This window comes from Arachis hypogaea, chromosome 14, assembly GCF_003086295.3.
Source record: "Arachis hypogaea cultivar Tifrunner chromosome 14, arahy.Tifrunner.gnm2.J5K5, whole genome shotgun sequence".
In the NCBI taxonomy this organism is placed as follows: Eukaryota; Viridiplantae; Streptophyta; class Magnoliopsida; order Fabales; family Fabaceae; genus Arachis; species Arachis hypogaea.
In genome coordinates, this window is record NC_092049.1 from 18773931 (window position 1) to 18784259 (window position 10329).

At 32.2% G+C, this 10329-nt stretch overlaps 1 protein-coding gene across 4 annotated transcripts; it reads left to right on the top strand.

Moving 5' to 3' along the window:
* The first annotated feature begins 1894 nt into the window (after positions 1-1894).
* LOC112741752 (probable protein phosphatase 2C 40) lies at positions 1895-5705 on the top strand. 4 transcript variants are annotated; one of them, XM_072213870.1, is made up of 5 exons: positions 1982-2417; positions 2933-3086; positions 3692-4789; positions 5006-5270; positions 5371-5705. In XM_072213870.1, exons 3-5 carry the CDS (start codon positions 3707-3709, stop codon positions 5496-5498), a joined length of 1476 nt encoding a protein of 491 aa, XP_072069971.1. In that variant the 5' UTR covers positions 1982-2417; positions 2933-3086; positions 3692-3706; the 3' UTR covers positions 5499-5705. The 4 variants fall into 4 exon arrangements, with proteins under 4 accessions (XP_025646633.1, XP_072069971.1, XP_072069970.1 ...); XM_072213869.1 differs by having other exon boundaries at positions 2093-2417; positions 2864-3086; XM_072213868.1 differs by having other exon boundaries at positions 2099-2417; positions 2693-3086.
* The last annotated feature ends 4624 nt before the right edge of the window (positions 5706-10329 follow it).

A 10329-nucleotide genomic window follows, 5' to 3' on the forward strand; every position in this document is an offset into this window, starting at 1 on the left:
GAATTCAATTATGTAATCTACAAAATTCACATGATTAAATTTTTTAGAGAAACTCTATTTCACTCTCTGCTTTTTAACTGCTTCAGCTCATCAATTTGCTTTAGCATAAAACATCTACATTCAAATATTCCATTAAAAAAAATATATAATAAAAAGAAAACACAAAATCGGCCACTAGATGTCTGAATAAGTTCATTTGTATAATATCTATTTCTCAAGCAATCTGATGGCAGCCCAATCTGATAACAGCCCATGACTATTTGTGTACTTCAATTTTCTTACTAATTAATAGATAGATAAAATGCATAAACACCTAAATAGGTCCAGAATAGCTAGCTTTAATAACGTAATTTTGTAAAATATTAATCACTTGGCATCATAATTTCCCCACTTCGATTTGGGCTCACCTCGGTTGGCTGTCTTCTTTGATGCAGTCAGCTTTTAGAAGTCCACTCTAGCCATTGAGAGGTGGCTGGCACGCCTGATAGAATTCAGCAAAGTAATAGACTTAGTTACTTACCATACGAGAAATCAATATTTTGATAGGAACATAAATAAACAAATAAAGATTAATTCACCTTAACGAATGCCATATTTTTTGAAAATTAAAATTAAAATTAGCATGAACATGTTACATCAAGTTTTAAAAGCTGGAAAAAAAATAAATGTTATATGTTACCTGTTTTGTGACAGATCGAGTACAGGGATATCGAGGAGAGGAGCGGCGCGGGGATGAGAGGCCAGACGGGAGGTCAGGCGCGACGGGCTCGGTGCGGTGCGGTGTAGCGACGTCAGGCGAGGCAAAGCACCGGGAGGAACAGCGACGGCTTAGATGGGAAAATAGCGCAGAAGACCTCTGAACAGAATAACATAGAACAAACCAACGTAGAGAGAAGGAGGCGACGGATGGCCGACCACCCAGCGTCCGCTGCAGACGACGCCACAGATGGATGAAGACGATGGACCGACGCAGGAGAGCAACTGAGGGCTAGCTAGGTTTTTTATTCTAAGTGTGGGAGGGTTATTTTGGTATTTCAGAAAATAAGTGTGAAAGAGAATTAGAGATTTAGGAAAAAGTTAGAGAATCTTTAATTTAGGAACAGAATATTCCGTTAAATCTAACTGTTTGGTCACGGTAGGGACTTAATTGAAAAAAAAAATTAGTGCAGGGACCCAATTAAAAGGAAAAAAAAGTATAGAGACCTAATTGAAAATTTCGCGAAACTATAGGGACCAATAGAGTAATTAAACCTAATTAAAATTCAAAAAAAAATTGTGAAACTCTAACAAAGAAGACTAATTTTATAAAGGCATTACAATTCAAACTTCACTTTTCAACAATTACCATAAGCAACAAGAAGCACAAATTTTCAATCATAAGCAAACGCCCCACATCATTTTTTTAGTACACTTTAATTATTCATCAATATGAATAATTGTGGATAGCATTTTTTTCACATATATTTTCATCCTATTTTAATGCACCAATAATAAGTTCTGTTTTTTTGGGACATAAATCATGGATCTTTTTCATTTCTTTTCAGAACTCACAAATTTTTTTATTTCATCATCTCCAATTTCATTATTCTTCATTTTATTTATCAAATTCAAACATGAAAATTCATAAAATTAGTATTTAGATTTTCTATTGAAACACATGATAGTAAATTCTACTTAATATTTGTTCATTTAAAAAAAAATTATTTATTTTTTTGTGATATTAGTAAAAGTCTTAATACTTATTTTTTATTATTATTTTTTATTTTTAGTTCTTATGTTGTTTACTTATCACTAATAAATGTTTGTAATTTTACCTACTCCGATCCTAATTTTTTTAATCTCTTTTTATTTAATCTATTTTTATAAAATTACACCTGAATCACTAATATTGATAAAAAAATTTGACTCTAATATTTCTCAAAAAAATAAATGGGAAATGAAGAGAAAGCAAGGTGTAGAGAGTAGAGAGTAAAGAGGGTGGGAATGACGGGAAAACGAAAACGGAAGCAAATACCTAAAAAAAGAAAAGTGGTTTTTAGCGGTAGAACGTAGAAAGATACATACAAGGTGGAAAAAGACAAACACAAATTGCAAGAGAAAAACAGAAAACGTGAGGCTCAGCCCCGTTGAAATATTGAAAAAGTCGCTTAAAAACTGAACACAAATATGGCGTTTACGTTTCTTCTTCTTCTTCCTCTTCTTCTCGTGTGTCAACCGTGTTCTCAGCCATCTTTTCGGTCCCCTTGTCTTCTCATTCTTCACTAACAAACTCAATAGTTCTCATTCTTCTTCTTCTTCTTCTTCTTCTTCTTCTCTCTCTCTCTCTCTCTCTCTCTCTCTCTCTCTCTCTCTCTCTAGCTGCATTCACAACACCTTCACTCTTTCTCTTGCTCCTGCTTTCATTTTCTGGATAATTCGTAAGTTTTTTTTTCCTCTTTAAATTATGATTTTTTATTTTTGGCTAGGTTGTAATTTTGTATGCAGATGCAGTGGTTTCTGTGTTCTATGTGTTTTTCATGTCAATTCTGTTTTTTTATGTGTTATTTTTGTGAAAATATGTTTTTTTATTTCTTCTGGTGTTCATACAACAAAAGGATCCAAACAAAAAGAAAATTATAAGGAAAAATTTTGATTTTTATTTAATATAAGGTGGAAGGGGTAACTGAATTTGACGAACTGATGCAAAATGCAGGCTTGGGGTGAATTTAATTCACATTCAGTTTGCTAAGTGTGCTGGGTTGCTGGCAATGGTTTTTAAGTATATTCTATTGTCACTGTCCTTGAAAGTTGATTCTCTCTCTATAATAGCCTCATGCTTCTGCAATGGGACCCATCCTATTTTTTAAGCTTTTACTTTGCACAGAGAGGGCTAGTTGTTTGGTTGATTTGATTCACAATAATCAATTGGTGTTCTTACTTTTACAATGAGGAGAGATTGGCGAGAACTAAGAAGGGTTGGTCTAGAGGAGCAACTTATGGAGTATTTATCCTGTTAACAATTTGGTCCTTTTTGTGAGTGGAGAGAAACGCCAAATTTTTCAACACAGATGCTTGTCATTTGTAATTGAGAGGATCTTTTTAGAAGGGTAAATCATTTCTTGAAACATTCTTGTCTTTCATGTTTATGTTGCTTGGTTTAACTAGTCTGGATTTTCAAACAACTGAGTTTTATACATGACTGAATGTATTGACAGTTAAAATATGAGGTTGAATGTGTATTATTCCCTGGAGATATAGGCTACTATGTTGGAATTGAAGCTAAAGCTTATTCCAGAACTTCAGTTCTATTTCCTTTTCCAAATTGCTATAATATAATTGTGAAACATTGATTATATCATTTTTGAGTACTATTTGATTCTCTATTTCCCTCTGTCTTCCCCACTCTATTCATTTCTTTCAATAGTCTGTTTTACTCATCAACTCATGCAAAAAATTTGGTGCTGACATTTTAGATGGTATCTTGGATTAACTGCCAAAATTGGTTCCTATATCATGCTAGCCAATTCATTTTAGTATTGCTGCTACTCCAGAATGTGATGGAGGCTCAAAAGATTATGAATTAGCACTGTTATTGTGGCAGTCTAGACTCTAACCATTTCAAAATATCCGTTACTTTGGAAATTTGGTATATTAATAATTCTCTTTGGATACAATAAGTTTATGACTGTACCTAATTTCCTATGTGATACAGGGCCGGGGGACAGCCATGCTTGGTCCTGAAACAGAACTTAAGATAAGTTTTGGCTACCAATGCAATGGCATTGAAGATATCTCCTGCAAGTCTATCAACGGCTACAAAATCCTTCCATATTTCCCTAGAACAAGCAGTTTCTCTTGCTTGTCTGGTGCTGCTGTTAGCGCAAATGCTACACTTGCCAACACAAACATCTGCAATGGTGTGATAGGGGAAGAAATCCTTCCTAGTTTGGACTCTCCTAAATCGTTTCGTAAGATACCCTCTTCGCCAAGTCTTTCGAAGTTGGACATACTATCATCTTCTCTCCATAGTAGTTTCTCAAACCTCAGTTGCAGTCCATCCACACAAAGTGATATGTTTGATTATGACGCTTGTATGGTGAGTGCTCCTTGCAAAAGTGAAGGATTTCTCAATGCTATGGAAGTACAAGTAGCAGGGGGAGCTGCTGGTGAAGATAGAGTTCAAGCAGTTTGTTCTGAAGAAAATGGCTGGCTCTTTTGTGGAATTTATGACGGCTTTAACGGCAGGGATGCAGCTGACTTTCTGGCCTGTACCCTTTACGACACTATCATATCTTATTTTAATATGCTGTATTTTGATTTGGAATCAGATTCTATCAAGGCTTCCAACAGTCTTGATTTGGGTGGATCATCTCAATATGAGTTGGATGAGCGTCAATCTCGTTCTCAGAAATCATTTTCATATGCTGTTCTTGATAGCCTCCAACGTGCTCTCAATCAGGTTGAGAATGATTTCTTGTACATGGTTGAGCAGGAAATGGAGGACCGTCCGGATTTAGTTTCTGTCGGATCTTGTGTTTTACTTGCACTTCTTCATGGGGAAAATTTGTATACACTTAATCTTGGTGACAGCAGAGCAGTATTGGCAACGTGCAGTATGGATGGCGGAATGAGTGGCAAAGAGAGAAGAATGAAAGCTATCCAGCTTACTGATATTCATACTGTTGACAATGAAGCCGAAAGAGCTCAACTTCTTGCTGGTCACCCAGATGATCCCAAGGCCATTGTAGCTGGGAAAGTGAAAGGAAAATTGAAGGTTACTCGCGCTTTTGGAGTTGGCTACTTGAAAAAGGTTGGTATTGTTTTATCTAGGATAGCAAAAGTTTTAGAAGATTTTGGAAAGAAGCAAAAGTGATTGTTGGAAACCAAGGCCGAATCGCATCCAAGCTGCTATAATTGTAGCCTTTTTATGAATTTGATGGTTTAGGAAACTGATTTACGCAGAGTGTAAATATCCATCCTACCAAACAGTTGTGATTTTGATTCTGTTTTTGTTTTCTCCATGCAGAAAATTCTGAATGATGCATTGATGGGAATTCTTCGAGTGCGTGATCTCATAAGCCCACCATACATTTCCATTCAACCGTCACTAAACGTGCATAGAATCTCAAGTTCCGATCAATTTGCTATAGTTGCGAGTGATGGTTTGTTCGATTTCTTCAGCAATGATGAAGCAGTAGAGCTTGCAGAGTCTTACATCCTAAGCAATCCATTTGGTGATCCAGCAAAATTCCTTGTTGAGCAACTTATAGCAAGAGCTGCTGATTCTGCAGGTCCAAAATCAATTTCATTTGCATAAATTATGAGTTTTTGTAGTCTAAACACATTTGTTGTGATTTAATGATCGCTTACCATAATGATATTCTTGCACAGGTTTTAGCACGGAAGAGTTGATGAATGTTCCGGCCGGGAGGAGGAGGAAGTACCATGATGATGTGACCGTGATTGTCATCATCCTTGGGATGAATCAACGGACGTCAAAGGCATCAACATGCATCTAAAGGTGCAACATAAATTTTGCATTTGAAGATTTTCGCGGATACCTTGATCATGAAGGAAGTGTTTCCTACTATGAAGAAGTGATATTTATAGTGTACATATGTAACTTCAGTTTTCTTGGGTATGTAAAAAATTTTGCAGAAGAGACAATCACCATTTTGTTTGAACACAATAATTTTAGAAATGCACTTGTTTTGATCTTTGCCAGAGATGATTTTCTTGCATGTGAGGGAATTTTTCTAAGCAGTATAGAAATGGATCCTGTATTTATTTATTTTTAGGACACAGTAGCTTTTTATTATTCTTTAGAATAAGGTTTTTTTTTTTTGTTGTTATTGTTAATTGTTATGTATATTTTTAGAGAAAACGGGACTAGAGTCCAAACAAAGCCACGAGTACATTAAAGAAAAAAAAAAAGAAAAGAAAAGAAATGCCTTCTGCATTATCAACCGTTTATTTTTTATTTGCTATAGTTTTTTATTAATAGTTTAGATTTAAAAGATAATCACTAATCAGATTGACTATCTTTGTAGTAAAATTATATAAAAAAAACTTAAAAATCCAAATAGGCCAATTTGTTTGTTAATTTCAATAGCAAATCATTTTTTAAGAAGGGTTGTTCTCTGTTCTTTTTGTGAGTGCATTAACATTCACCATCATCAACTAGTAACTCTCTAATCTGCGATGGCACAATGAAATAAATATGAACACCTAACATCAAAGAACGATACTTATTAGCAAGAATGTCTGCGACCTCTTGATTGAACTTGTATTTTTAATAAGAACAAAGACATTAAAATTGACAAGTAAATATAATGTAAAGTATGAATTATTAACTAAAGTAATCCACTGTAAGATAAGTTACTTTATATTCAAAAGGAGAAATAAAAAATCAAGAAGCATATGAAAATATGTATAGGATACTAAAGTTTAAGCAATGAAAAGTGAGCGCTTTAGTTAGTTAAATAATTTTATTAAAAAAGTATTTTAATATATAAAAGTTAAAAAATATCGATAACAAAATATTTTTTTTTTAAATATTCAATAATCTCGAATTGATTTAAAAAAAAATATTTTTATATACGTAAAAGAATATTCTAAAAGCCTAGTTAAGAAAAGGAAAATATTCCTCCTTAAACGGTATTTCTACTTTCTCGTTGAGAAAATATTTTTTATGTTTCTAAATTCTGAGGCTTCAATTTTTTTATAGTGGACTACACAAAAAGATACATGCTCATTATTCTTTTTATTGATTTGGCACTTTATTTTATTGAAATTCACAACAAACAATGGTGTAGGTCCACAAGCCCATACACGCACTTGATGCTTAACATAAAAAAGATTTATTGCATACTTATTATTTATTAATGTCCAAATTAAAACTTAAAAGATATTAGTATAAAATAATTATCACATGATTCAACAATTAAATTAAATTAATGAAACAGAAATTGATTTAGTGAAGTAAATGGTGGTAATCACTTACTCACATTAAAATTCAACACATATCTTGTGACAATTTAATTAACTATAAAAGTAAAGTACTGATTTATTCTCTAACATTTAGATTGAGTTAAAATGTTAAATTTTGTTTTTAATATTTAAAATATCTTCTTTATCACACATGTATTTTTTTATTTTATTTTAATCTTTCGGTCAAAATTATTTTTTTTTCAAAAGTATTCTTTTTTGTATTATTATTTCTTTTGGATAGCGACAATAATCATAATTATAGTGGTTATGGTGATGGTTGTATTAATTTAAAAGTAAAAATGACAGAATAATAAGAGAAAAAAAAAGACAAAAAAATAAGAAAAAATATTTTTAGAAAAAAAATAGTTTTAACCATTGAACTAAAATAAGATAAAATAAAACATTTAAAATAAAAATAAGATATTTTAAATATTAAAATTAAAATTTAACACATATGTTAAAAACTATGTTTTTTAATTTGAATATGGAGGCAACAATGGGGTTGGACTGGGATATAAAGAACACAGGTACTTCACATCCGTGTGGTGTTAGAGTAACACTAATCGGACCATGCGAGTTCCCGCCTGCTAATCGGACGGTCCGAGTTGTTAAGGGCAAAACGCACGGTTCGAGTTGTGACGCCCCAGACACGTGTTGCACACAGACACCTCCCCGCAATGGTGCCTTTAATCCCAACATAGACCCGTGCAATAGACCCACATCCACCATCCGAACAATCACTTTCACCTTCATACCAAATAGTCCACACTCCTTCTTCTTTTTCCTTTCTCCACTGCTTATTGCTTTGCATGCTGGAAAAAAAATTAAAATGCTAAAGAAACACAAAGTTAGAGATGTTGAACGTCCCGAACTTCATATTATATATTATCTCAACCATTCTGCTTATGTAAATTTTTTTTGAAATTTTTTTAATATTTTATAATTATAATTATTATTGTTAGAAACTTAATTATTATTATTGTTGTTAGAAATTGAATTTAGGAATATAAACAGAATGATTATTATTATTTTTCAAATTTTGTTTGAAATTTTTTTAATATTATTTAATTATAATTATTATTGTTAGGAAGTTAATTATTATTATTGTTGTTAGAAAATGAATTTAGGAATATAAATAGAATGATTATTATTATTTTTTAATTATAATTATTATTGTTAGGAAGTTAATTATTATTATTATTGTTGTTAGAAATTGAATTTAGGAATATAAATAGAATGATTATTATTATTTTTTAACATATGTAAGTTTTTTTTTGAAAATTTTTTAATATTTTTTAATTATAATTATTATTGTTAAGAAGTTAATTATTACTATTGTTGTTAGAAAATGAATTTAAAAATATAAATAGAATGATTATTATTATTTTTTAAAAAAACGTTAGTTTTTTTTTGAAATTTTTGTAATATTTTTTAATTATAATTATTATTGTTAGGAAGTTAATTATTATTATTGTTGTTAGAAATTGAATTTAGAAATATAAACAGAATGATTATTATTATTTTTTTAAAATACGTAAGTTTTTTTTTTTGAAATTTTTTTAATATTTTTTAATTGTAATTATTATTGTTAGGAAGTGAATTATTATTATTGTTGTTAGAAGATGAATTTAGGTTTATAAACTGAATGATTATTATTATTTTTTAAAATTTAGGAATATATGTTTAAATAATAGTTAGGATGTTTGTTTAAACGTAGTTAGAGATTATTTGAATGAATGATAATATTTGAGTTAGACTAAAATGATAGCTTAGTAACTACATAGTTAAAAACTTTTTTGTAATAATTTTAGAAATTATAATTATGATATTAAATTTTATAATTAATTTTAGAAATTATAATAGTTAGTTATGAATTATTTTAAGGATTAATTATTAAATGTCGAAGTTAGAATTTTAGTTGGATTTAGTAAAATAATTTATGATAGTTGTGCGGTTTCAATTAATATGTGTTGTTGAGTTAGTTGTGCAAATTTTTCAATAATGAGAGTTCATTAATTGGTAGGTTAGTACATGATAATTACTAAATTTTGTAATTAACAAAAAGTTTAGCATGAGTTTAATATTTTAGTTGCTCTAGTTAGAAAATTAGTATCTTTTAGTAGTAAGTTAGTAATTGTTATCTGAGTTGACTAATAATTTGTTATGTTTTGTAGAGTTTAAGAATGTTGACATGTGATCACCCATTCCCTCCGGATCGGTACAATGATAGGGTGAAAGAGCATTTATGATTTACTGGTTTTTATCATGTATCTTAGATTGGGGTAGTCCAATGTCAGAAAGCACTGGTGAATGCTCTAATCGAAAGGTGGCACCCCGACACACATACATTTCACCTTCCGATTGGTGAATGTGTTGTGACGCTTGAAGATGTGGCTATAATTCTTGGTCTTCCGACGGACGGTCTTCCAGTCACAGGGATGACAATGAGTAGTTTTGAAGCCTTGGAGGCGGAGTGTTTACACTAATTTGGAGTTGCATCGCGTAAGTCGGACTGTAGAGGAAGCTGCATAAAACTGATGTGACTGCGGGATCTAAAAGAAAATTTACAGTTGACTGATGAAAACAGTATACAGAGGTATGTGAAGTGCCACATTATGTTATTGATTGGGACGATCTTGTTTGGGGATAAGTCTGGGGCATCTGTGCACTGGAAGTTTCTACCTTTGCTTCGTGATTTTGGCAGTATTGGACAGTACAGTTGGGGATCGGCATGCCTAGCACACCTCTATAGGGCATTATGTAGGGCATCTTGTTTTGACTGTAAGGAAATCGATGGTCCACTAACACTTCTGCTCGGTTGGGCTTGGATCTGATTGCCATATCTAGCGCCGCTTCCTAGGAAACCCCGCAGATTTCCGCTTGCAAACAGGTAATATTATGTTACATTTACCCCGTATCTTCATATTTAGAATCCAATTGTTTTAATGAAATATGTCATATTAGGTGGCGTAATTGGGAGCGTGGAGACCGATGATATAGATATCTTACGCTTGCTCACTTTAGGAAGGCCTTGGATGAACTTCAGGAATGCTAGGTATGTTTTCACTAAAGAAGTATTTGTTTCATGTTTAGTGTCAGTGTAAATCTTATTGTTATCTTTATGTGGGTTCTAATCATGAGTTTCCTTTATTTTTTCAGTTTGTGTGGGTTGCTTATGCTGTGGATCACGTGGATCCGAACATAATTCCTGCAGACATCTACATACAGTCAATTATGTGGAGCACTACGGTGCCGTTGGTATCTTTTGAATGCATCGAGTGGTATGCAACCGATAGGTATAGGCAACAGTTCGGTTTTGTTCAGGGAGTTCCTCATCAGGAACGGAATCTGGACAAGGTG

Bases quoted from the DNA above. Each gene is read 5' to 3' on its own strand.
- LOC112741752 (XM_025790848.3), top strand. From the start codon at position 3,707: ATGCTTGGTCCTGAAACAGAACTTAAGATAAGTTTTGGCTACCAATGC. The intron at 4,790-5,005 runs GTTGGTATTGTT...TTCTCCATGCAG, and splicing joins GAGTTGGCTACTTGAAAAAG to AAAATTCTGAATGATGCATT. The intron at 5,271-5,370 runs GTCCAAAATCAA...ATTCTTGCACAG, and splicing joins AAGAGCTGCTGATTCTGCAG to GTTTTAGCACGGAAGAGTTG.